Source organism: Brassica rapa, chromosome A09 (genome assembly GCF_000309985.2).
Source record: "Brassica rapa cultivar Chiifu-401-42 chromosome A09, CAAS_Brap_v3.01, whole genome shotgun sequence".
Classification (NCBI taxonomy): domain Eukaryota; kingdom Viridiplantae; phylum Streptophyta; class Magnoliopsida; order Brassicales; family Brassicaceae; genus Brassica; species Brassica rapa.
In genome coordinates this window covers 40,920,771-40,946,321 of record NC_024803.2, presented here as the reverse complement: position 1 = coordinate 40,946,321, position 25,551 = coordinate 40,920,771, and the positions used below count along the sequence as shown (strand labels likewise).

At 38.0% G+C, this 25,551-nt stretch overlaps 6 protein-coding genes across 8 annotated transcripts; 3 read left to right on the top strand and 3 right to left on the bottom strand.

Annotated features, from left to right (window-relative positions):
* Nucleotides 1–3,564: 3,564 nt before the first annotated feature.
* On the top strand, nucleotides 3,565–7,458 carry LOC103842789. Its single transcript, XM_033278545.1, has 2 exons — nucleotides 3,565–3,606; nucleotides 3,708–7,458. Exons 1-2 carry the CDS (start codon nucleotides 3,565–3,567, stop codon nucleotides 4,179–4,181), a joined length of 516 nt encoding a protein of 171 aa, XP_033134436.1. The 3' UTR covers nucleotides 4,182–7,458.
* Nucleotides 7,459–7,744: 286 nt separating this feature from the next.
* On the top strand, nucleotides 7,745–8,692 carry LOC103842737 (PRA1 family protein F1). Its single transcript, XM_009119399.3, has one exon. The coding sequence runs from the start codon at nucleotides 7,981–7,983 to the stop codon at nucleotides 8,524–8,526; it is 546 nt and encodes a 181-aa protein (XP_009117647.1). The 5' UTR covers nucleotides 7,745–7,980; the 3' UTR covers nucleotides 8,527–8,692.
* Nucleotides 8,693–11,544: 2,852 nt separating this feature from the next.
* Nucleotides 11,545–15,809, bottom strand: LOC103842736 (inorganic pyrophosphatase 2). 2 transcript variants are annotated; one of them, XR_004451947.1, is made up of 5 exons: nucleotides 14,170–14,390; nucleotides 13,948–14,069; nucleotides 13,648–13,849; nucleotides 12,840–13,341; nucleotides 11,545–11,635 (listed from the first exon to the last, which is right to left on the bottom strand). XR_004451947.1 is itself a non-coding variant. In XM_009119398.3 (4 exons), the coding sequence occupies exons 1-4, from the start codon at nucleotides 14,317–14,319 to the stop codon at nucleotides 12,955–12,957; spliced, it is 861 nt and encodes a 286-aa protein (XP_009117646.1). In that variant the 5' UTR covers nucleotides 14,320–15,809; the 3' UTR covers nucleotides 12,853–12,954. The 2 variants fall into 2 exon arrangements, 1 of the variants encoding a protein (XP_009117646.1); XM_009119398.3 differs by lacking the exon at nucleotides 11,545–11,635 and having other exon boundaries at nucleotides 12,853–13,341; nucleotides 14,170–15,809.
* On the top strand, nucleotides 11,557–12,783 carry LOC103842788. The gene is made up of 2 exons (XM_009119451.2): nucleotides 11,557–11,601; nucleotides 11,713–12,783. The coding sequence occupies exons 1-2, from the start codon at nucleotides 11,557–11,559 to the stop codon at nucleotides 12,781–12,783; spliced, it is 1,116 nt and encodes a 371-aa protein (XP_009117699.2).
* A 1,319-nt stretch (nucleotides 15,810–17,128) lies between the features above and the next one.
* On the bottom strand, nucleotides 17,129–21,210 carry LOC103842735 (serine/threonine protein phosphatase 2A 55 kDa regulatory subunit B beta isoform). Of its 2 annotated transcripts, none has more exons than XM_009119395.2 (14): nucleotides 20,884–21,210; nucleotides 20,490–20,593; nucleotides 20,289–20,384; nucleotides 20,092–20,211; nucleotides 19,754–19,936; nucleotides 19,301–19,392; nucleotides 19,067–19,185; nucleotides 18,790–18,913; nucleotides 18,509–18,632; nucleotides 18,337–18,405; nucleotides 18,162–18,253; nucleotides 17,994–18,071; nucleotides 17,846–17,904; nucleotides 17,129–17,766 (listed from the first exon to the last, which is right to left on the bottom strand). In XM_009119395.2, exons 1-14 carry the CDS (start codon nucleotides 20,978–20,980, stop codon nucleotides 17,633–17,635), a joined length of 1,491 nt encoding a protein of 496 aa, XP_009117643.1. In that variant the 5' UTR covers nucleotides 20,981–21,210; the 3' UTR covers nucleotides 17,129–17,632. The 2 variants fall into 2 exon arrangements, with proteins under 2 accessions (XP_009117643.1, XP_009117644.1); XM_009119396.2 differs by having other exon boundaries at nucleotides 19,757–19,936; nucleotides 20,884–21,209.
* LOC103842734 (transcription factor GTE5, chloroplastic-like) lies at nucleotides 20,993–24,089 on the bottom strand. Its single transcript, XM_018654450.2, has 2 exons — nucleotides 22,909–24,089; nucleotides 20,993–22,620 (listed from the first exon to the last, which is right to left on the bottom strand). The coding sequence occupies exons 1-2, from the start codon at nucleotides 24,041–24,043 to the stop codon at nucleotides 22,571–22,573; spliced, it is 1,185 nt and encodes a 394-aa protein (XP_018509966.2). The 5' UTR covers nucleotides 24,044–24,089; the 3' UTR covers nucleotides 20,993–22,570.
* Nucleotides 24,090–25,551: the final 1,462 nt, after the last annotated feature.

Here is a 25,551-nt window from a genome sequence, read left to right as displayed (position 1 = left end):
TATAATCCCGCGATCCGATCACCAGTCTTTGCAACAGATTAGACCACTGAACAGAAGAGACTGCGCCATCCAGTCCCCTTATCGTTCCTCTCCAGACCTCGGCAGAGAAGGAGCACTCGAAAAATAAGTGATCACGAGTCTCTGTGGCAGCACTACAAAGCCAACAAGTAGATGTTGCTTGAGGATTCCACCTGAGCAGCCTGTCACCAGTAGATAGCCTATTATGAACTGCAATCCAACTTAGAAAGGAGTATTTTGGTGTAGCTTCTTTAAACCAAATCCCCTTGAACCAAGAAACACGAGGAGCATACACTCTTGTAAGATTCCACGTTTGTGCAGTTATAAACCCCGGTTTGAATTCCCCATTTTCACGCATCCAGAGACAGGTATCTTCCTCTTGGCAGAGACCTTGTTCCTGAAGAGATAGAATCTCGCTCTCAATTTGGATCAGAACAGGGTTCCGGTGTCTTCGCCTTCGATAAGTATTCACAACACTCTCAACCGTTGAGTTCATCGAAATGCCAAGCCTCAAGCTACCCCTTTCTCCAGCTAGGTCGATCAGAACTCCCAACGGAGACCACCTATCAAACCAGAAAGATGTCGCCACTCCATTATTTATTTCCATTTTTGATAGCTCCCTCGCCAAGGGTCTGAGCTGTAGCAGCTTCTTCCACATCCATGACCCTAGAGAGCTTGTTTCTTTGAAACTCCAGAAGGACCCCTTCCTTATTAGATATCGCTGAATCCACTGAACCCACAGAGAGGATTTGGAGGATAGAATACACCAAATCAACTTCAGACATGAAACTCTATTTACTTCTTCTAAGGATCTCAACCCTAAACCTCCTTCTTCTTTTGGCTTGCAGACATCTGACCAAGCAATTTTTGCCTTTTGCGAAGACAAAACCGGACCTGACCAGAGAAACGCAGAGCAGAGACTGTCGATCTCTCGAATACATTGTTTAGGTAAGCGGAATGCTGATAGCCAAAAATTGATAACACTGTATAGTACCGAGCCAATTAGCTGAAGACGGCCCGCAAAAGATAGGTGTCTCGCCGTCCAGGAACTAATCTTGCTTTTAATTCTCGAGAGCAAAGGAGCATAGTCTGCCACTGACATCTTCTTCGATAACAGCGGTAGGCCAAGATATCTCACCGGGAGAGAACCTGCTTCAAAGGGGAACTGATGAAGAATGTCGTCACTAACATCCTCTTGAACCCCTGCCAAAAACAACGTCGACTTCTCCAGGCTTATACATAGACCCGATTGCTTTGCAAACTCTTTGAACACCTCCAATATGCCCTCTATAGAGCTTTTTGACCCATCGGAGAACACCAGAACATCATCAGCGAAGCACAGGTGGGTCAGAGTTAGGTCTTTGCAATACGGGTGAAACCCAAAGCGCCTTTCTAGTGCAGCTTTGTCCAGGAGCTTCGACAGCACTTGCATACAGATAACATACAGAAACGGCGAGAGAGAGCACCCTTGACGCAATCCCCTCTTACTATTAAAATAACCGGCTAGCTCTCCATTAACCTGAACAGAGAATGAAGCAAGCTCGATGCATTTCTTGATCCATAGGATGAATTTCTCAGGCAGACCCATGGCTTCCAAAACTGATAACAGGAACGGCCACTGAACAGAATCGAAGGCTTTGGAAATGTCTATCTTTAGAGCACATCTCGCTGATACTGATGTTTTATGATAATTCTTCACAAGCTCCGACGCTAGTAGAACATTTTCCATTAGAAGCCGGTCCTTAACAAAAGCTGATTGGTTTGATGAGATGAAAGAAGGGAGCAATCTTTTCAAACGGCTTGCCAATATCTTAGATATCACCTTATAAATCACGTTACAGCATGAGATAGGGCGATAATCTTTCATATAAACTGCTTCATCCTTCTTGGGAATAAGAGACAGGATTGTTGAGTTGATCCCCTTGGGGAGAAACCCTTTAACAAAGAAGGATTGAACCGCTTGAACAAAGTCTCCACCAGTGATGGCCCATGTAGCACGGAAGAAATCTGAGGAAAACCCGTCAGGGCCCGGGGATTTATCTGCAGCCATACCAAACAGCGTTTTCTTGATCGTTTCTTCTGAAACCCCACCCATGAGCATGTTCTTATCTTCTTCGGAACAATCATAAGCCAGCAGATATTTTAGTGCTTCCGTACTGATCCCTGTATAGTCTTGAGGAATATGATTCAAAAATTTACTAAAGTAGTCCACCGCTTCTTTTTTGATATCCTCCTGGTTGTCAGCAATAGAACCATCCTCGCGTTTTATCTCTCTGATTGAGTTCCTTACTTCTCGAACTCTTGCCGCTCTGTGAAAAGTCTTGTTGTTCCCATCTCCAATCACCAACCAGTGAATCTTAGCCCGCTGGCTAAGTACTTTCTCCTCCAATTTTGATAAAAACGTCCATCTTGAGAGAGCTGCTGACTCCATGACCATGTTAGCCTGTGAGGGCTCATCGAGAGTCTTGGTCTGAAGTTCGCATAACTTGTTATAAGCTTCTTTTGTTCTCTTTATAATATCTCCAATTTTTTCTCTACTCAGATTCTGCAGCAAAGGCTTTAAAGCTTTTAGTTTCTTCCCCAGCCTGAAGAGAGCAGAAGTAGAGTTGAACAGCGGCACAGTTTGCGACCAGAATTCACTAACCAATGGTAGAAACTCCGGCATGTCAGCCACTGCATTAACAAACTTAAACGGCTTCTTTGGTTTCAGACTGTCTCTTTTTATAGTGAGTCTACACCTTTGGTGATCCGAACACCCTCCAGCCTCGAAGACACAATAGGCCTGCGGAAAGATTCGCAGCCATTCTTCATTCACCAAGGCTTGATCCAGCTTCTTACAGATAATGTCATTATCTCTCTTGTTACTCCATGTGTGTCTCGGACCCTGATAAGACATGTCCACCAAAGAACAATAATTGGTGACCTCCTGAAATTCTCGCATTCCCGTTGAATCATGATTTACATCAAATCTCGAGTGCTCCACACCACTCAATATTTCGTTAAAATCCCCACAAATTAACCAAGGCTTCTTCCGGATAATAGGTGAGTCGTGATGAGACTTGATGTCCCTCCAGAGCTCCCTCCTATTTTCCTCCAAATTAAATCCATAAACGAACGAACAGAACACTTCCTCCTCCATTCCCTCCAGAAGCACTGAGACCGTTATCATCTGAGCACTCTGAAAACACGGAGTGACTCTCACCTTAGGACTCCAAATTACCCAAATTCTGCCAAGACGATGATACTCATAGTTTGTGATAAAAGACCAGCTAGGGAAAACTTTTTCCTGAATTACCTTAGCTTTGCTCTCTTTCACCCTTGTTTCAATCAAACAACCAAACTGATAACCCCCTTTTTGGACCCAGTCCTTCACCACCAGATGTTTTGTAGATTTGTTAAACCCTCTGATGTTCCAAAAGAAACCAGGTTATGCAATCGTATCTGTATATATATCATTAGGGGTTGACGAAGGGGATACACCTTTGATTGCAGAGAGTCTTCTTCTACACAATCGATCAATTACCAATTAATTATCAAAGAAAAGCCATGACGGGTACAACTGTTGCTGATGCTATGCCTACTGCTACTGTTCTCCAAGGACATCCTTCCCTTTTCCGTACTTGGTGGTGAGAACCAAGTTGACTTTTTCTTTACTAATTCATTACTATACTAAATTGTTGACTCTTTAGGCTAAAATAATAATTAATTTAAATTGTTGCTGCAGGACAAACAAGAACTTACAATACGACTTGGTGATGAGCTTCATCCTCATAATCCTCAACGTTGCAGCAATCCTGTATATGGCACACCACAAGATTGCTTTTACCGCAAATAACTTTTATTTCCAGCTTTTCATTGTTTGGTACTTCATTTCTGGCATAGCGAGTTGCCTGGTTTGGTCCGCCGCAATTGTCCTAGTCGAAGCTTATGACATGTACATCGTGGGACGTATCTGTCACATCTTTGGCTTCGCTATTCTCCTCCACCTCCTCTATTGTATTTCTCCACGTCTGACCCTATGGTTCGGTATACCATGTTCGTTATGGTTCCTAGCCGCTTTCATTGAACCTCTTTACACAGTTCATCTACCTCCAGTATTTGAAGATTTCCGAAATTGCTGGAAGTTTGTGAATGAAGAACAAGTTAGAGTTGTTACAGTTTAGTTTTTATATCATTAATTTCTTTAGACCCTCTTAGTATAAAAGAATGAGATGAGTTTTTTTCTCTTAGGTTTTTTTTTATATGTACAATCTAATAACATTTGATTTTGGAAAAACTAATAATAATTCATGATTCCAAACGATTCCTTTCACAAAAACTAAATTTTTTTTCGAGGTGCACCTATATACAAAACTAGGTGTGGACATAATCTAAATCTTCGACACTAAATCTATACAATAGGATGATGACGATCTCCACGCTCCTTCGTTGAGGAGAAAATTGGTCACTTGTTTGTCTTCTTCATGAGAGGTTCACTCTGTCCGGATCCAATTCCGGTGAATTTAACCACTGTCCTAACCGTTTTGGTGAGAACCAAGGTTTTGAAGTGATTGATAGGGTATTTTGTTACTCGGATTTTTTTTCAAAAAAATGAAACTACATGTCAATTCAATCCCCTAAGAATGGGGTTTAATTAAAGGGATAATTAAATCGGTTTAAAGAGGCTCATGTATATATCTGACAATAGCAATAGGAAAGGATCAAAACTGGGGCGATTACAACATGTGTATATAACATCACAAATACTTCATTACAACTCACTCACCATCACATTTATAGTCGATGAGAGGAAACCAAATGCTAACCACGTTGTGTTTTGGCTCGAGAAGCGCCTAGCTGCACAGGGAATTATTCTTGGAACCAATAATGTTAGATTTGGAACTTTGCACAATACGTAAAGACATGACTAATCAACACTCATGAGGTTCCGTTAAAATCATAAATTAATATTTTTTTGTATATATACATATTATATAAGCACAAAGAAACAATTATATTATTTGCTTTATTTCACAATAGAATTATCTCTATATTTTTTTTAATATTTCCATACATTTTACTAATATTTAGTAAAATTACAAAAACATCTCTATATTTTCTTAACATTTTCATATATTTTGCTAATATTTAGTAAAATTATATATAAACCGTTTATAATTTTTATAAAACATATTTTATATACACCAAATAATATAATAAAAAAATATGAAAGTCAAAATTCAAAAGTTTAATTAATGTATAACTGGTAAAATTAATTATGTTATTTATTTTATAAAATAAAAATATTCTAAAATAAAAATCCAGATTTTTTTTCCGTAAATTAATAAAATATCATAACCCTAACATTATTAATTTCTAATTTTTTTACTGTATGTGTATATTTTACTAACCATATTGAAAGCACAAAGGTCTCCAGTTTAGGGTTTGGGAGTAGTCCTGAGGAAAGTATGAGCAGCTCAAATAGCCACCATTCTAGGCTATTATACATATAAAAAAGACGAAAATTGCAAGTGATATAGGAGGAAGCAGACCCTGACCCATCAATAAAGTTAAATTGACTTACCACAACATTGCTGTTGATGGGACCCCGAAATGGAAGAACTGTTTGACAGAAGACACGAAATCATTGGATACAAAGCTGCGAGTCTTCTCACAAGAAGTGGAGAATCTCACATAGCATGCTAGTATCACAGCGTAAAACCAGAAAGACACACTCATAGCCAAAGCAGCTCCATTGCTTCCAAGACCAAACAGGGAAACCAAACTCCAGCAAACCGCGATGTGGAACAAAAGGGTGGTTAGGGCCAGAGCCGGCCCGAAAAGTTTTGGGGCTCTAGACCATTTAGTAAAAATTTCAAAATTTCGGGGGTTTAAAATAATTTAAAAGAATAGAAGGCAAACTGTTGTAAAAATAATAAATGATGTTGTTGTTGTAAGGATAAAATATATACTGTGATATTATGAAAACAAATTAAGAGTAAGAAATCAAAATAGATGATTATTGAATATGAGCTCATGGAGCTGCAAGGTTTAGCCCCCTGGAAAGACTAAGTTGTTGTCACATGATATATGTGACCACTTCAAATTAATCCGTAGTCATCGACCACGTTACGCTATCAAGGGGAGAGAAATGTAACACTCGGAAGCAAAGTGTGCCTGCTTCCTTGAGATAAAAGAGCATTCAAACCGCGTAACTCCTCTTACAAAGCAGGAGTGGAGTACGAGAACAAAGTCACTGAAGACTTAACTGAAGGATAGTTTTGTAAAATCTCAATTTCTGGTATATGTAAAAAAAACTTAAGATAATTGATTTGGATATCTATGTCACCAAAGTTGGTTTACTTTTTTCGACACACATTCATTTAGAACTCCAGAGTTAAGTGTGTTTGAGCTGGAGTAATAAAAGGATGGATATGCAAATGAGGCCAAAGCACGGAGAAAAGTCGGGTGGTAATTGAGGTTAGTAAACAATGATTGTGAACTTTCGAAAAATTAATGCACCGTTCACCGGACGGATGAGGCCCACCGGCTAAGAGAGCGGACGTGGACGGACGGAGCGTTACAAGTTTTCTCAAGCAAAATCCACTCTTTTTTAACTCATTTGTTTAACCATCAATTTAGTATTCATTTGGATTTATTTAGTACTTATCCAACAAGAATCTTGGATCCTTTTATATCATCTCAACACAAATAATAAAACTCATTGTGAAACTAGCATCTATAATCGTCATACTCTGATCACTATAACATTATTATTATTATCATCATACCAGCATCACTATAATCAGTTGTTTAGCATTGTCCAGCCGCCAAAAATTAGCAGAATTGAAGGTTTCCAAGTTGGAGGAGAGCGGTGGGATTAAATGAGCCATGTTCATTTGTTCAATCTTTCAATAACACAAAATTTAGATATATAATATATAATAAAGTAAATTGGCAAGTTTGAGCACTTTCTGGCCTGGCCTTTCATGACTTGCAGTTTTCTCCTCGTTCTCTTATATTACAATCCCCATATGGCATGTTTTATTGGCTATCAATCACCTCTTTTCACTTGTAAATTCAGACAATGCCAACGTGGCTCTGCTCTTGTCCCCGTGGCACCTTTCACCTCGTCGTTTTGTAACTAGGCACATTTGTATAGTTGTATATTTGATTTGTGGTGATTTTAGCATGTCCATTAAACTCGGATGAGATGGTGTCGGTCTTGATGGAATTTGTTATTTGCTTTTTTCCTGACATTTCATCTACTAAATAAGAATATCAATCATGATTGACAAGCCAATCTCTAATGAAAGAGATCAACATAAAATGTGATATCTAATACGATCATCGAATAATAACAATTAAGTTTGTGAATTACATAATCTACACAATAAACCACGTGAGAAAAGAAATGAAGAAATAAACTTTCCTGACAAAAAAAAGTTTGGAAATAAACTTTCCGGTCATGTAAGAAATTATTGGCCTATCAGACTATCATCGAAATAGCCAAGTCACTGGATCAATTCATCATGATAGTGGTATGTTGTTATGATGAGATATCATTACCTTCAGAAAGCATATCCCATATATTAGGTGATTAGCGTAATTATCCTCTAGTGATTGGAGTAATTATCTGACTAATTACATTCCTAAGATCATTTACATTTAAGTATAGAGATGTATATATATAAGAGTCGAAGATATGTCCTTGCATATAAATGAGTTGTTATTACCATCATTGGAGGATAACACAATAACATGTTACTTATTAATTAGTGTTTTCGAGCGCATTATACGTATCCCATTTTCCACTTTTCTTATACAAACACGATCATTGTTTCAATATTTTATTTTATGGGAGCTTATGGCTTTATATAACCTCTCAGTTGTATACAACTCTATCTTCACTTTTCACAACACATCACACTTCCAGCAAAAATAATATCTCTCTCATATTTCAGAAGGAAAAAAAAAACATACATGACAACATACGGCACAAATCCAACGTCAGCTAACGACCTAGCACCAAAACTCGAGTACATCACACGAGCCAATGACCAACAGAACGTAAGACCCGGCCTCGCCACACGCCGTTCATGGAAACAAATGCTCGACCTCCACTCTTTCAACTTTCCGCGCAAAATAGCCACCGTGATCACCAGAATCAAAGCGAACACCGTCTACTTCCAGACAAACTACACCATCGTTGTCCTCTTCTCCGTGTTCCTCAGTCTGGTCTGGAATCCCTTGTCACTCCTAATCCTACTCGCTATAATCGGCGCGTGGCTCTTCCTCTACTTCCTCCGTGATGAACCACTCACTGTATTCGACCGCGAGATCGACCACCGTGTCGTTCTTATGGCCATGTCTGTTCTCACTCTCTCGATACTTTTCTTAACCGACGCAAAGCTCAATATTGCAGTGGCCATCGTGGCAGGCGTGGCGGTTGTATTGTCCCACGCAGCTGTTAGGAAAACAGAAGATATGTACCAAAACGAAGATGAAACCAGTCGTTTACTTCCCTAAGTATAAAATGATCTTCATTTGCTAGAATATTTGACATTATGAGTATGATGTGTTGTTGCGTTTAGGCTTTTCAAATCTCTTATAACTAAAATGTTGTAGCTACCATTGTTTATTAAGGTTTATGTTTGTTTGTTTTTTATATTCTATGTTATAGCTTATTAGTATTCATCCCATTTTCTCTATAACCACTAACCATAGTCTTTTTTTTTTTTTTTTTTTGAACACCAAATATTATAAATCTTCCAACCAACTAGTTGGGGAAAGCAGAGCGTAGTACAGACTTGGCCAAAGAGTCAGCCATACAGTTCAGAGAACGAGAAATGAAGCTAAAAGAAATACAAGAGAAACGTAAAGATAGGTTCTCGATGTCTCGGAAGATTCCGTAGAGCTCAACCGAGTGGCACGTCGAGGAGATGGCAGCAATGAGCGCCTGGCAATCTGATTTAATGCAGATTTTGGATATTCCAGCTTCAGAAGCATGGACGAGAGCGGACCGGATAGCAAGGGCTTCCGCCATCATGGCCGATGTGATGAACTCGAAGACGCATGACCCCTTTAGTAGTACATTACCTTCCAAACTCATGATGTACCAGCCGCAGCCAGCTCTGTTCGTCGAAGTCCAAGCAGCATCAGTGAAACAGGAGAGCTCGGTGAGGGGTCGATGCACTTGACGATTCTGAAGGTTGCGAGGCACTGGGGGCGATAACAGGGAATCCTGAGCATTGTTCCATTCCTTGGCTGTACTAATAGCCTTGGAGAAGATGTCCTTAGGTTCGAAAACTATGTTTTCAAAAATACGTTTGTTTCTTGCTGTCCAAATTACCCAGCAAACCCAAGGGAAGATGGTTTCCTTGACTCCTAGCGGGGGCAGATTGATGAGGGTTGATGTTGCTAGGAATGCTGACGCAAAGGAAGACATAGATGTTGGATCAAAGTCCTGTTTCCATATGTTCTGAGCCCAAACCTGTCTTGAGAAGCTACAATGAAGGAAGAGATGCTCGGCTGTTTCTAATTCTCCACAGTGTCGGCAGGTGATGTGATTGAGTAATCCCCTCTTAGCTAGGTTTTCTCCTAAAGGGAGAGCTCCATGTGTAATCTTCCATAAGAAGAGTTGTAGTTTAGGGGAAACTTTGGCAGTCCAGATTGCCTTGCATAAGGTCTGTTCCACCACTCTCTGGGCCTCTGTTGTCTCTCTGATCTCATCATTGCCCTGGGATGCAGCAACATAGTACCCTGATTTCACAGAGTAGCTCCCTGATTTTGTTGCGAGCCATGCAAAGGAGTCTGGTGCTCCTGTAATGCTAGGACGGAGCTGTAGGATTTGAGGGAGTAGCGCTGGGAGTGAGCTCATGATTCTCGGGATATTCCAGTTCCCGCTTCCTCTACAAATCAGGTCAGATACAAACAGGTCTTGGTCGCTTTCGGTCACAGGTCCCATAGGGGGGGACCATAGTCTATACATGTATTAGGTAGGTTGATACCAGAGTCGTGAAAACATGAATACCGGATAATTTCCAACTCTGGTTTGGTTTAATATAGCTAGATGAAGTGACAACAATTGTTGGTAGATAGTTAATACTCCCTCTGTTTCTTAATGTTACATATTCTAGTTTTTTCACACATTTGAATAAAACACATGAAATTTGCATAATTTTTTGTGTTTATCTTTGTTCCATAATTTTAAGCCAATAAAAATTCAGTAAGTATAATTAAGTTTTTTGAAATTTACAATTAGTTAATAAAGCATGTCTTGAAAATGTAAAAAATAGATCTTTTTAAAACAATTTTTTTCCTAAAATATGTAATTCTCCCTCCCAGTGGCGGATCTAGAAAGTTTTATCGAGGGGGGCAACATTTTCAAATGTCAAAGAAGAATAACATTCAACCCTATATTTAAGATTTGATGGGGGCAAACTTAACCAAAATTTCCAAAATCTGTTATAAATAGTAAAGAAAATCCATGTTTTATAAAATTTATATGGGGCATCTGCCCCACCCTTTATGGCTGTAGATCCGCCACTGCTCCCTCCGTTTCAAAATAGATGATGTTTTAAGGAGTTTTTGATGTTTCAAAATAGATGATGTTTTCATATATCAATGCATTTTTTTCACTTTATCAAAAATTGTATAGCCAATAATATTTTGTAGTATGTTTTGTGATTGGTTGAATAACTTTTAATTTATATTTTAATGATATTTTTAAGATAAAAAAACAAGTTTCTTAATAGTTGTACATAATCTTAAAACTTCATGTATTTTGAAACAGAGGGAGTATTAAATAAGGAGTAGCAATCAAGAAAATCATTTTTTGCCATTCCATATAGCTTCAAATTCTTCAAACTCAAAATAGATTCTCTTACTGCAACAATTTGTCCTTGTAAGTTGTTACTATTGGGTAATTTAAAAACATTAAAAATCAAGATAAAAAAATAAATGTAAAATTTAAACTTAGATATTGAAACTATGAGATAAATAATACACTAGTTTTAAACTACATCAATATGCCACCACAACCATCCACTATGTATCGTTTTTAAACTATGTATCGATTAATCACTTAATGCCACCACAACCATCCACTATGCCAAACTCTGGCACCACTACATTTAATAAATTTTAAACCAGTTACACCCTCTGTGAATTGGGTTTTAAACTTGTGAATCGAGGCTGGCGTAAATTTGAACGACGATCTTTGATGGACTGATCGGCCAGAATATGCAACAAAAAAAAGTATCCCACTGCAACACGGGATAACGGACACAATATGAGCCTAACTGGTGACAAATAAAATAATATATGAAATGGTATGAATTACTTATGGAATGGAATCAGAATTCCAATTATTTCAAAACGATTTGGAATAATTTAGAATGATTTTTCAAATGAAAATTATTTTTCTGAATAATACGGAATGCTATGGAATGAAACATTCATGAAGATTTTTTTCCAAAAACAAAAATTGCATTAAAGTTGCACCCTAAATGTCTCCATGAATAACACAAGTTTGGAGTTTTTTTCTTTTTGCAATATATGAATGAGCCTATTATTTTAGACTCTGAAGTAAGGCCCGTTAAGGTTCCAAGGGAATTACATCAATAAGAATCCAACGAGAATCTAATTTGCAGAGGAAGCGGGGTCTGGAATGAAGCGAGAATCATAAGCTTGCTACCACACTTACTCCCTCAGATCCTTCGCATCCGACCCAGTATCACAGGAGCGCCGGACTCTTTTGCTTGGCTAGCAACAAAATCGGGAACATATTCTGTTAAATCAGGATACTTTGTAGCTGCTACCCTTAGCAATGCTGAACTCTGGGAGGTGACAGAAGAACAGAGAATAGAGGAACAGACCCTCTGCAAAGCAATCTGGACCACCAAAGTCTCTCCTAAGCTACAGCTTTTCCTCTGGAAGATCACACACGGAGCTCTTCCTCTAGGTGAGAACATAGCAAAGCGAGGTCTGCTCAATCACATCAACTGTCGCCGCTGTGGAGAACTGGAAACAGCTGAGCATCTCTTCATCCATTGCACCTTCTCGCAGCAGATCTGGGCTCAGAATATTTGGAAGCAGGATTTCGATCCGACATCTATGCCCTCATTTGCGGCTTTCCTTCTTGCGACAGCATCACTCACCAACCTTCCACCACTGGGGGTTCAGGAAACTATATTCCCATGGGTTTGTTGGGTTATTTGGACAGCAAGGAATCACCTTATCTTTGAGAACAGAGTGTTTGACCCTGTGGATACTTTCTCCAAGGCTATAAGCTCTGCTAGAGAGTGGAACAATGCTCAGGCCTCCCTGATATCTCCTCAAGTACTTCGTAACCCACAAGGACCTCCATCACACCGAACTCCCACCGAGCTCTCGTGCTTCACTGATGCTGCTAGGATATCGTCGACAAACAGAGCCGGCTGCGGATGGTACATCGCCAACACTGAAGGAGACACTTTACTACAAGGGTCCTGCACTTTCAAGTTCATCTCATCGGCCCTGATGGCGGAAGCCCTTGCTATCCGGTCCGCACTCATCCACGCTGCAGAAGCTGGATTTCTCACAATCTGCATTAAGTCAGACTGCCAGGCGCTCATTGCTGCCGTATCCTCGAAGTGCCACTCGATTGAGCTCTACGGAATCATTCGGGACATCGAGACTCTATCTTTTCGCTTCTCTTGTATTTCCTTTAGCTTCATTCCTCGCTCCTTGAACTGTAGGGCTGATACCTTAGCCAAATCTGTACTGCACTCTCTCCCCAACTAGTTTTGGTTGGAAGGTTTTATAATAGTTTGTGTTCAAAAAAAAAAAAGAATCCAACGTAGTACATGTAAGTGCATGAACCATTCAATATCTTATACATTTTTCTCGATTGCAATATTATATTCAAAACAAAAGAAAACAAAAAGAATCTTAGATTCTTGTTCTCTTCATCAATCACTTAACGAGGTGTAGAGGAACTTGGAGAGAAAGAGGCAACATAGGTTCATGAACAATCCCAACAACAGATATTTTGCAGTGATCAGAGCATAACATCTTCTCCTTCTCCTCTTCTTCATCTGATGACATAATCTCGTTGGCAGTTCCCATTAATATTTTTTCCATAGCTTCACCATCGATCCAATCTCTAACCGTAGCCTTAACCAAGGTCGGGTTTTGACTAATCAAATCCCAAGCAGGGAAATTCTTCCTTGGCATCATGTAATCTTCAGCTTTGAGTCCAAGACTCGGACAGTAATCACCAACACCATCTCCAAGATAAATCATCTTCATCTTATTTCCTTCTTTGGAAAAAGAAGCTTGAATCCTCTCAATTATCAAACCCTATAAATAAATAAAAAAGTATAAGTTAAGGCTTAAGAGTAGAAAATTACACAAGTGGATACGTAAAGATTCAGCACATGACATGTATTGATCGTAGAATATATAAAACAGATCCAAAGATAACATATTCTATACAAAAAGTTTTCCAGAATTCATGGAAGTGTATTTGACAATTGGCCAAGCGACTTAATTTTTATTTTCTCTCCTTGATGAAATAATGGTCGAAAGAAAGAGTAATATTAATTGTAAATCTGTAATTAGTGCATGTAATTAGTGCATGTAATTAAAGTCGTATATAGTACGTACCTTGCACATGTTAGGAGGACAACGAGGGCAACCATGGGAAGACTTGTTGAAATCGTGGTAAGGAGAGATTCTTAACCTTCCTTGTTCATCTACAAGTCCAGGGTTTGTGTTAATCTCGGAGAAATACTTCCTAATCCCGAGATGTTCAACGATCGTTTCGATGAAGAACGTGTTCGCGTCACTCACTATTCTCAGCTCGCACCTGGAAAATTACCAAAACGTATTAATGAACGTGTTCATGTGATTTCTTTAATCAGAGTTTAATTAAACGAAATTAAAATTATTAAATTAATTAAATACCCTAAAGCATGAGCGGATTTGATGGCAGGGATGACACGAGGATGAATAGGGATTCTTCTCAAGACTTGTTTGATTTCTTCAATGGTTTTACCATGATCATGAAGCTCCTTCATCATCCTATCCTGTAATATATATGTACAGCCAAATATCGCTTTAGTGGTATGCTTAATTAAATTGCGGACAGAAGATCGAGTTAGAGTATTAGAGATCGAGTGAACAAACCATGAGAGAGTTCCAAGGCATTGTCGGAAGAAGCTGGTCAAACAACTCGGTGAAACCAAGTTCATCGACGACCCAATTATCGCTATCCACGTCAATAATCGTCTTGTCGAAATCGAACACGACGACAATGTTGTTGTTCTTGTTAGCCATTGTACAAGAAAAGAATATTGCTGAAAACCTTAAAAAGTTTCAAAGTGTTTTAGATGTAAGTGTGTGAATATGGAATGTGAAGAAGATGAATGCGATTTATATACAAGTGGAAGAGAGTGGAGAAGAGATAGCGAATAGGGATTTTCTAAGAAGATGCTATTGGAATATTACCTTGAGATTATGGAATGTGGTTCTTATTTTCGTAAACCGTTGGATCTGATAACGTTTTGGCTCAAACATTGACTAGGTGTGCTGATCCAACGGTGTTTACGGCTCTCGTTTTATCTTGTGGGTATTAATATTTAGTTTGGCTTTTATTCCTTTTTTATCATGTGGGATTAGGCAGTTGAGAAGACAAGAGAATGAGATAAAAGAATATTCCACCTATTAATCCGTTTCTTTGTTTTGTATTTATTATAGGAAAAAATAATTCTTTACCAAAAAGAGCTTTTTGGTACATGCTATGAATATATTGTTTCTGCCAAACCAAAACAAATAGATTTTTTTGGTACGGATATGGTTATGGATAATATTTCACTATTGAGGGGTCACATTTATTCTTTTATTTATATTATAGTCTATTAGTTTTGATGAAAATTTTCAATATTTCATAATTTTTTAGACGTTACATTTCTTTTGGGCAAAACATTTTGCTTTATATTGATATACCACATTTTGAATGAAAAGTATAAATGTATGTATATGCATGCGTGATGCGTGTAGTGGCTATATGTATCGCTTAGGTCACATAATTTATCGAAAAAGTTTAAACCACAATAATATAACTCGGTTGGATTAAACCTTAAAACATTGAATTTATCAAAATAATAAAGAATGGATTACATTTATGGGAATTGCATCAGAAGGCACTAGCACGTAGCAAGTAGGGGAGGAAAGTTAGAAGGAACATTGAGTGACAAATCTAAGACAAAGGAATATTCTTGGAGTTAAGGAACATCAGCTTTCTTTGGTGGCCACATCTTTCAATATTCATCAATTTGATTTCTTCAATATATCAATTAAATATATCCTAAAAATCGAAAGCAATTTGCAGTGGATCACCAAACATGTCTTAGCATGACAACACAACACTGTTTGTGTAATTGTGTGTATATCTCTCTATCTGTAGAATATACATATTTTGTTAGACGTTATCAGAAGATCCGCATCAAAACAAGCTTCTTTTATTCTCTCCTCACGTCTTTAGATAACAACCATCGGTAATATATAAAAAACGAAATATTTTCGTTGTAAATCTGTAGCACCACGAAAATCCATGGTAGACATGCCAAGCTGATCATGAGATTTAGTGAACTATAACCATTTTAAGATGAATAATAAAAGAAATTACATTTTGGTACTATACATTCTTTTGAAAATTTAGGGACCAAGGTAAATATGTTTGTGGAAAACCGACCCTATAGACATAACTAATCACTTGACCAACTAGTTGAATGGTTTACTTCAATATGTTTTGTTCCCTGCATTGTTTCAAGAAGGGCAATTCTATATTCTCCATACTATATCCTAGGCCTGGGCGAAAATAACTATACCCGAAGCCCATACCTTTACCCGTACCGAAGTAGCGGGTTCGGATCGGTAACGGATCCATGCTAAATACCGAATGGGTCTTAACCTCTTGGCTTTCGGATAACCGATCGGTTCGGTTGTAAACCGAGTCCGAACGAAGCACCCGAGCTAAACCGATCTTATATATGATTTATGTTATTCTTTATGTTATATGCTGTTACATTTACATAATTTCTATGTATTTTCCTCTCTCTCTTGTTCTCGTTTTCCTTTCGGCCACCAACCCTAATCCCAAAAGAACAAAGTTTTTTGATTCAATCTTATAATAATAAAATGGAACTATAAATCTCTTTGTCTCTCTGTCTCATGTTTTACCTGAGAATTAGAAGAATCAAAATCAATCACAGGTTCATAAGTTTTCTTTCTTCTTCTTCGGTTTTTCTGGAAATTTTTAATTGATTCCAAATCAATAGAAACATCTTCTATTTGCATGTCTTTTGATTCGCTTTTTTCATTAATTCATCTTTTATATGCATGTTTTCTCTTTAATTTTTCATTGTTATCTGTAATTTCTTGTTCTTATTATTCACTTACATATGTGCTTTTATGTTTACTGGTGGTTTTGACATCATCTTTTGATTGAGAAACCATAACAAAAAAGATGAATCTGAAGCTGTTAACGATCGTTTGTATTTTCATAGTGGGGAGATGCAAAATCGACTGAGCATTTTGATTTGCTTATGGTTTAATTCATGTTGTCTAATACTCTTGTACTATTATGTGGCTTTCAATTTCAGTATCTTTCTAAGTTTTAGAGTAAAGTTTGTTCTGTTTTGGTGTGTTAATGAATGGGTAGTTCGGGTTTTTTTGGGATTTTTTGGTTATTTTGGTTACAAAACCCGAAACCGAACCGGGTCCATTTCAATTTCGGGTTTAAGCGGATCTTCTGAGCTTTATCCGGACCGATCCGAACCCGGTTGGTTCCGAACCGATACCGTACCGGAAATTTTAAAAAACCGAATGAGACTTCTAGGCTTACATCCGAAAATCCGAAAACCCGTTTAAACCGAACCGAATCCGACGGGGGGACCGAACGCCCAGGCCTACTATATCCTCCTATACACTTAAAGATGCGTTTTCAGTAGAATTATTAGTAAAAAAACTCAGACTTTATACTCCCTTATTTTGCTCTATTAACTTGCTAAACAGTCATCATAAGAGTGAATGAAAGCAAAAGAAATTGTAGTCAATGATAATATTGTTACTACAATTGATGATATGATGATACAACTACTTTTTATTGGTAAAAATCAAAAAAGGGTGTCTGAAAATATAATTGAAAAGGAGACATAGAGAGATCATAAGGTGTGTTCAAGTAAAAAAAAAAAAGATATGACAAAAGAATCAATAAACAAATTTGAAGCACAACCCTCCCAATCGTCTCATCCTAATAAAATCACAGACAATAAAAGAGTAATAGAGTCGAAACTGAAAAAAATATTATCCTCGGCAACAAGGTCTCTTCTTTTCTTCCCCAACATTTTGTACCTTCTAACTCCTGAAAGATTATACTGTTGCTTCTTCCATGGCCTGCGTCGCAGTGACTGATCAGTGTTTGGTGTTGTTCATAGCATAACTCTGTTACTACACCTTTTGTAGTTACATCATCACTTTGGTAGTTAAAAGAGAAAGAAAGAAAAGATAGAGAGCCAGAAAACACAGAAAGGGAAAGTTAAACTGGAGCAAGCTCGTTCCATGTTTTTTTCTTCTCTCTATCTCCAGTTCATGCATAATACATGTACAAGCTGTTTGCTGCTGCACAAGCAATTGAGTTCTCTGTTGGGTGCCAAGCCATATGCAGCAACTTATTTGTAAAATCGTTTGCGTTCCCATTCTCAGCTCCGGGGCTCTCTGATCCTGCACCCAAACACTTTTTTCACACCACAAGATAACAGTAAAAGCTTGAATGGGTTTTACTGTGACCACTACCACTAACCTCGTCTAATCATACTGGTCATAGATCTGGAAGGTCTTGCAGGTGTCTGGATTTGCCTCCTAATATATAAACCATTGAGTTGCGATTAGTCAATATATACTTCTATGACTTGTGTTTAACTATCTATGTTCTCTGTTTTCTGATTTACCTCGTTGGGTTTTTGCTAGCTTCCAAAGTTGCAGCTTCAGTACTTCCTTTAGATGCTCCAAATACGCGGAATAGATTGCTGGTTTCACACATAATAAATTGTGTCAGTTATTCATCTCTTATATAAGATAGAATAGAACTGAATTTACCATAAGACAAGCAATCAAACCTGTAAGAGCCTGTTGCTACTCTCAATCCATCACCACTCACACAACACTCGAATTTATCAAAGATGGAGTCATTTTCATATAGATCGCATAGCTGCAGCCGGGTAAAATATAAATGAGGTTAGTTTTCAGGACAAAATCATCAAATGGGAGATGCCCACAGAAAGAAGCTCTCACCTTGGGTCTCAGATGTTCATGAACCTGGTAAGATGCAACTGGACCAGAATCCATGTTTATGTCCCATAGCTGAAACGTCAGATAGGAAAGATATCAGAAAATACTTAAGGATACACCTCTATTGGGCCATTATCAGAAAAACTATTCACAAGAGAATCAGATGATTTCCAACCTTGAGGGTCATGTAATCGCGACTAAGTATGTATCTTCCATCCCTTGAGAATTTAATATCTGAAATCGAGGCAATTATCTCTGTGAAAAATGATCTTGAACCAGGTGCTTCCGGTTCCTCAAACCTGTGATAGGAAGTAGCAATTGTCAGTGGTCTTTAGCCTAATAATCTTCACTTACTAGTCATTTCTGACATTGACTACTTATTTATATCCCCTTCTTACTTAGAACATATCCAGAAAAAAGACCTTTTCGATAAAAGATGAAGAGAACAGAACTTACAATTTAGTGTGAGAATCACACAGAGCTGATTGCCTCATATCAATCAAACGGATGGAGCCTTTTGAACTGCTATATGCAAGCATATTACAATGGATTGGATGAAACTCAGCTGATGTAATAACCTCTGCAGAGACCATGTAGTATTCAAAAACATGGTCAACACACAAAATGTTTTATGTAGCAAACGTGAAAAAAGAGAGCGAGGTTGTAAACATATGCAACAATGTAAAGAAAATAACAGATATAACTTCAAACAAAGTAAGGGAAGAAAGCATACCAGTTAAGTCCTCCATGTTTGTGGGCTTAACATCAACAATATTGAAACTCTGGTTGCTGATCTCCAAATTCCAGAGATTTACTCGCAGATCATCAGCCGAAATGAAGGTTTCACCGTCGCTTCAAAAGTTAGAGGAACGATACATTATCTCAAGGAACAAAATTATGGAGAAATACATTTTAAAACGTGATCTAAAAGATATCTTGTGGGAATACTTAGTAAAAAAAAAATTACCTGCTATTTGAGATTGAATTAATATGGTAATCATGAGCATGAGCATACACTCTTCGGCACCTGGCCACAAGGCTGGTCTCCTGACTAGTCACCTAAATATGCAGAACAACCAATTATTCCAAGCAAAGTATCGATTGAGTAATGCGTGACACTAAGTTGGTACTGAGCTCTAGTTACGACAAACGGGAAAAACCAACTAGTTCCTACGTTTCACAATTCATGTAGTAGGATCATCAACACGATGAATACATCCACACCTTCCAGTCTCTAAGTACAAAGCAATCAAAAAGGTTACTTGATCAACTCTTTTTACTGGACAAAAGCTAAAGGCATCACCAAAAAATATAGTGAACATACTGGATATCTATATAGCCTTTAGTTTTCAGAATCCTGAAACTAAAACTCACTTCATTTGACAGTAAAAGGGGGAAAAAATATTGCATTGAGTACAACTACCATAGGCAAACGCAGAGATGGGATGCCTCCTGGCGGGAAAGAGAAGTCCTTGCTGAGGTAGTCATGTACTCCATTAGCAAGTAACTGAGGAGGGCTACTTGGACTTGGTCGATTGTCTCCAAAAGCTTTCGACGGATCAATATTCATTTCAGAAATTTTCTTGATCTTCTTCTCTTGTACCTGTTTGATAAAAAATGAGTGGATGGGTAAAAAAACAATTCAGCTTTATTTCTTGATGGAGTCTAGGAAGCATAACCACCCAGTTTCTAGAACCTTTTCACATGTCACACCTAATATATTTTGAAATAAGATAAAAGACCATCCAGATGTCTCACCTTCCAGTATTTGATGGTTTTATCATTTGTGGAAAGCAGAAACAATGCACCGTTTGCTGGCTGACACCATCTGATTTTGTTGATTTTCTCCTCTATTTCCAAACTCTTGAGATAGTCAAACTGAAAGAGATTGGAGAGCGAGATTATTCTGTAGCACTAGAAACACACTAACTCGTAAGTGGAATCCGGTTATGTACCTCAGGTTCATGAGACTGAAACTCTGTTTTATATCGAAACTCAGGATGCTTAACTGCGTAATCCATCTGCTCAGCATCCCTCCTGGATCCACCACGCTGAAAAAGAAAAAAAAACATCGCAACAAGAATGAATTACAACACAAAACAACTCTTCAAATAAAAAAACTGAAGTAAATATCGCAGAAGAGAAAGGAAACGCACATCTTTAGTATCAGTCCTCTCAAAAAGAACAACTCGGCCTCCACGGTCACCAGTTGCAAGATGGTCTCCACTTTTATCAAACTCAATGGCTGAGATGATGTCAACTGCAGAAAGAAATCGTCACATAAGAATTCATCACTAAATTGTAAGAGCGAAAACACATTAAAACCATACACTGCAGCTCGAATACTCTCTTCTATCTACTCACAGTGAAAATCTTTACAAACACAAGTCACAGAGATTCATCAAAAGCTCTCACTAATCAAGTAATCAGTGGAAGCAATAACTCACTAATCCCACTATCATCCAAAATCAGATCCAAACCAAATCACTAGTTCTCAAATAACCTCCGGATCTAAAACTCAAATCTCTAACGCCTTACGCCAATGATTACCTTCCTGGACTTCTTCTCCGGCGGTTCGCTCGCCGAAGACCTGAGAGAATCTCCACTCCAGAGGAGAACCGGCGGAGGAAGCAGCGGCACCGTTCATTTCTTTTTTTCCTTTTTTGGCGTAGATAATCCGAATTACAAAATCTGAGCTTCCAAATCGTAATCACAGAGTCGAAGATCGCGTCATCACCATAACCAAATCCATCGATTCACATTCCATTCAGATAGTTTTCTTCATCGATTGAACCACTTTGATCGATGATTGATTTCTCTTCTCTCTCTCTCTCTAGAAAATGGAGGAACGAGAGAAGAAAAAAACGCCTTCCCCTTTTTCTCACTCTATAAGGGTAAAATTGTAATTTACTATATTTTATTTCTTTCTTTCTTTGGGACCATCACAATATCGAATAAGTTAATAATGCCTTGATACCATAATGTTTTTGTCTTGATATGAACTATGAAGGTTATAGATTCGTTAAGAGTTACAAGGTCAGACCCGTATTAAACAATCTAATAGCCTTGGGCAAACATAAAAAAAAAAGGCCATATTTTAAACATTTTTTCACTGTATTTAAGTTCAACTAAAGAATTTCAATAATCCACAACAAATAAAAAATAGGTATGAGTTCCTTTAAATACGAAAGACAATACACACTAAAAAAAATAATGTGCACCTTGGTTTTTTTGTTATAAAGTTACTAGCTATTTTCTCTTTAACAAATTAATGTGGGCCTTTTATTACTACTAAAATCACACTAAATAAAATTCTGAGCCCAAAGACCCATGGCCATTGCCCCTACTGCCATGGTCAAGAGCCGACACTGTACAAGGTGGTGCATTTCTTTAATCAGATCCCGTATACATGAGTCGAGGGTTGACATGTGATGTCGCATATCATTGGTCAGTTGTTGAGGTGCGCTTGACGCTGTTGTATGATGTGTATATCATCTATAGTATAAATATCACTAGTATTGCTTTTAAAGATGATGGGATGCTTTTAACTTGTTTTCAGCACTAATGGCTGGTTTCAGAACAAGTGGCCATAGATTATAGGTTCATCCTGTTGAAGAAGAAAAGATATTCAGTCTTATATTGTCATAAGATTGAATACTACTTCTCTTTCAATTCACTGATTGATAACCAGATTGGATCTTGGTATATATATATACTGTTAAGAGAGCCTTATTATCTACAAATACAATAGCTCCAACTTAGAATCTTTCTGATGCAAATGGTACATTTGACTATGAGCCTTTGGGGTATGGAGATGTTGTCGCATGTTTCTTATAGTGTTGATCACATCAAAACCAATGCTCCGGACCATATTGCAAGCTGCTCATATTCCTTCTCTCTTCTTTTCTATCGAAGTTAAGGCATCCATTATATTTTTTTCTGATGATTATGATAAATAAGAAACCTATTGTTCTAAAAATCAAACTTTCAATTGTTCCAAACGAAGACGCAGTGGAACAAAAATATGTTTATTACATCAATGACAAGAGACAAAGACATCTAAAAATATATTGTTCAGCTTCTTTCTGTAAAGTTAAAAAAAAATCCAAAAACAGATAACAATCCGAACGTGAAAAGTGATAGACGTAGAAAAATTCTAACTGTGCTATTAAAAGAGATGGGTAACAACGTACTCTGACTATAATTAAGCTAACCACTTTTTTTTAACTTGTCAACCCTAATTGCCAGCATCTAATCCACGTCCCGAGGAGCTATCACTGTCAGAATCTGCAGATCAAAGAAGAAAAGTGATGTGAGCTGTGATCCTGATAAGGTGAAAGAGCCTACACAGATCAGTTTCAAAGTTTACCACTAGAGCAAGATCATGTGTCACTTCTAGAACTATTAGAAATAAGAACTACTTGAATAATCATTATCCCATTTTTTTGTGTGAGAATAAATACTAAGTGCTAAAGTGGTCTATGAAAGCAAAAGAGGAGACAATGATATGAGCTAGAATCAATAAAGAGCATAAAGACCTGAAAACAAACATTTAGCTATTGAAGCAAATATTACCGGCCGGTTCTTGGATAATATTGTGAGCAGATTCAGCATCTCTTTCTGAACCAAACCCCTGATCCTCTTTTCTATTATTCAAGCTCTCCTTATACCCAGTCACAAATCTATACAGCTCCCAAAGCGTTTGAATGTCAAGACTGTCAATATCCAGCTCAATCTCATCATCGTCTTGTTGAGAGAGTTCTGGATTACTCTTCTTTATAATCTGAACAACTGTCTCTAGTTTGTCACAAGGCAAGTCCTGAAGCTCTTCGATGAGTCTCCGTTTCTCATCCAGCGTAAGGTCCCTATTATCAACAGGAGTCTCCACTGGTGTTGTCATAGACTCTACTCTCTCCAAAGTCCTATCCTTGAGTACTGTAGGAGCTGGTAATGGGTCTACAATGGGAAGACTATCAAGCTGCACTTCAATGGAAACCCACTTCTCCTCAAACATACTCAGTAAAAACTTAGCCATACTATGCACATCATTCCCCATTGGATTATACAAGATGGCATTGTTAAAAGTAAGTCTCACATCCTCAGCGAAATCCAACGGTGAGTTATACAAACCCTCCCCCAACTTAGACTTCACTGTACCCAAATCCATAGGCTCTTTAACGATGGTGTGGTAATCACGCAAGCAAAGTCCTTCAGCATCCACTGGGACATTGAACACCCATCCATACTTATGCGTCATCAACTTCCTAAGCAAGTTGTTACAGTTCCTGAAAATATGAACCGTACCTCCATGCCCGCTCTTCTTAACTGTTTCTATTTTCTTGTTTCCGCCTTGGGGATCGAACCTTGTGATTACGATCCTAACTTTATCCACCTCGGAGATTAGTTTTAGCTTCAAGTTTTTAACCTCACGCTTTGAAGTTGAGCTTAAGCTGACGACCTTTGACATGGGATCTTCGTCTTCAGACGCAAACGAGTGAGACGGAGACACGAGAGGAACATTCACTGGCCGGTCATGTCTAGCAGCCACCATTGGTTTGGTGCGGTTATGATCGAAGGTCGACGATGAAGTCGAAAACCCTAGGGAAGCAATGTAGCAGGGGATAGCGAGAATAGCGTAAGCTTTAATCATGCGCGAGAGATTATATAGGGGAAATAAACACGTGTGTAATAGAAAAAAGGAAAGCAACATGATACAGAACCCGTACTGAACTGGAAAATACGAATTGAATGTCCCTTTTTGGTGTCAGGGTCGGCTTAACAGGTCCTAGGACTAAAAAAAAAATACTCTCTAAATTTTATATTCAAATAATGTTTAAAATATTTTTAAAATTTAATTAGTCAGTAATATTTTGTATAATTTTAAATAATTTTAGTTTCTTTTCAATTTTATTTATTATATTTATAATTTTTTCATATATAAAAATATAGATGTATAAAAAAATTGAACATTAACTATTATTATAAGGAGGAGCCGGGCTCGTGTCCCAAGTAAACCGGCCCTGTTTGGCGTGACATGTATCTGTAAACCAATTGCAACATCCAACCTTGTTGGTTTTGATTTGAGTTTGGCTGAATCCCATATATTCAGACTAAGTATGTAAACAGTAAGAATATCATGTGACCTAATGTGCATCACCTTTTGTTTGCTGATGACTGTTTGTTTGCTTGTAAAGCAAATGAAGAACAGAGTGGAGCTTTATGGAGCCTTTTGATGAGATATGGTCAAGTTACAGGACAGTTGATTAATCGTGCAAAGTCTACAATAACGTTTGGGAAGAAGGTACCTGAAGAGAAGAGAATCTTCGTTAGACAGAAGCTTGGTATTGATGCTGAGGGAGGGAACTCGAAATATTTGGGCCTACCGGATTGTTTGAAAGGTTCAAAGGTCCAGTTGTTCTCCTACATCAAAGAAAGAATGAGTAAGATAATCTCAGGATGGCATGCAAGAACACTTTCTCAAGGTGGTAAGGAGGTGATGATTAAGGCTGTTGCCTCGGCCGTACCCGTATCGGCTATGTCCTGTTATAAACTGCCTAAAACAGTTTGTTCTAATCTAACTAGTGCGATAGCAAATTTCTGGTGGAGCTCAGTGGAACACAAGAGGAAGATTCACTGGTTAAGTTGGGATAAAATGTGTTTGCCAAAGGAGAGTGGTGGTTTGGGCTTTAAAGATTTGGAGTGTTTTAATCAAGCGTTGCTAGCTAAGCAAGCATGGAGACTTATTCATTGTGAAGACTGTCTTTTAACCAAGGTGATGAAAGGAAAGTACTTCGAGAATAATGATTTTTTGAGGGCTTCCTTGGATGCTAAACCATCATATGCTTGGAGAAGCATTCTTCATGGAAGAGAGCTTCTGGAGAAAGGACTTAAACGGGCTGTTGGTAATGGTAGGAATCTTCTTGTCTGGACAGATAGATGGCTTCAAGATGAAGAAGGGGCTTGTAGACCTCCTTTAAGGCGCCAGAGAGAATTTAATGTTAACCTGAAAGTCTCTGAGTTGATTGATGATCGCACCGGTAGATGGGATGAGAGGATTTTGTCAGATATCTTTCTACCAGGAGATATTAAAATTCTTATGCAAAATCAACCGGTGGTGTCTGATGAAGATTCCTGGGTCTGGACGATGACAAGGAATGGAGTATATTCTATGAGAACAGGGTATGAACTCGCATTTTCTGTTCATAATCAGAAGCTCAT

What these genes read in the sequence shown, in the direction of transcription:
- LOC103842737 (XM_009119399.3), top strand. Translation starts at nt 7,981, where the DNA reads ATGACAACATACGGCACAAATCCAACGTCAGCTAACGACCTAGCACCA.
- LOC103842734 (XM_018654450.2), bottom strand. Translation starts at nt 24,043, where the DNA reads ATGTTGCTTTCCTTTTTTCTATTACACACGTGTTTATTTCCCCTATAT. An exon ending in TATTATCCAAGAACCGGCCG is followed by an intron (nt 22,621 to 22,908) that starts GTAATATTTGCT and finishes TTTGATCTGCAG; the next exon opens with ATTCTGACAGTGATAGCTCC.
- LOC103842788 (XM_009119451.2), top strand. Translation starts at nt 11,557, where the DNA reads ATGAATGAGCCTATTATTTTAGACTCTGAAGTAAGGCCCGTTAAG. An exon ending in CTGAAGTAAGGCCCGTTAAG is followed by an intron (nt 11,602 to 11,712) that starts GTTCCAAGGGAA and finishes TTACTCCCTCAG; the next exon opens with ATCCTTCGCATCCGACCCAG.
- LOC103842789 (XM_033278545.1), top strand. Translation starts at nt 3,565, where the DNA reads ATGACGGGTACAACTGTTGCTGATGCTATGCCTACTGCTACT. An exon ending in ATGCTATGCCTACTGCTACT is followed by an intron (nt 3,607 to 3,707) that starts GTTCTCCAAGGA and finishes TTGACTCTTTAG; the next exon opens with GCTAAAATAATAATTAATTT.
- LOC103842736 (XM_009119398.3), bottom strand. Translation starts at nt 14,319, where the DNA reads ATGGCTAACAAGAACAACAACATTGTCGTCGTGTTCGATTTCGACAAG. An exon ending in AAATCCGCTCATGCTTTAGG is followed by an intron (nt 13,850 to 13,947) that starts GTATTTAATTAA and finishes GTAATTTTCCAG; the next exon opens with GTGCGAGCTGAGAATAGTGA. An exon ending in GTCCTCCTAACATGTGCAAG is followed by an intron (nt 13,342 to 13,647) that starts GTACGTACTATA and finishes ATTTATTTATAG; the next exon opens with GGTTTGATAATTGAGAGGAT.
- LOC103842735 (XM_009119395.2), bottom strand. Translation starts at nt 20,980, where the DNA reads ATGAACGGTGCCGCTGCTTCCTCCGCCGGTTCTCCTCTGGAGTGGAGA. An exon ending in AAACCATCAAATACTGGAAG is followed by an intron (nt 19,937 to 20,091) that starts GTGAGACATCTG and finishes TTTATCAAACAG; the next exon opens with GTACAAGAGAAGAAGATCAA. An exon ending in GACCAGTATGATTAGACGAG is followed by an intron (nt 17,767 to 17,845) that starts GTTAGTGGTAGT and finishes GTTTGGGTGCAG; the next exon opens with GATCAGAGAGCCCCGGAGCT.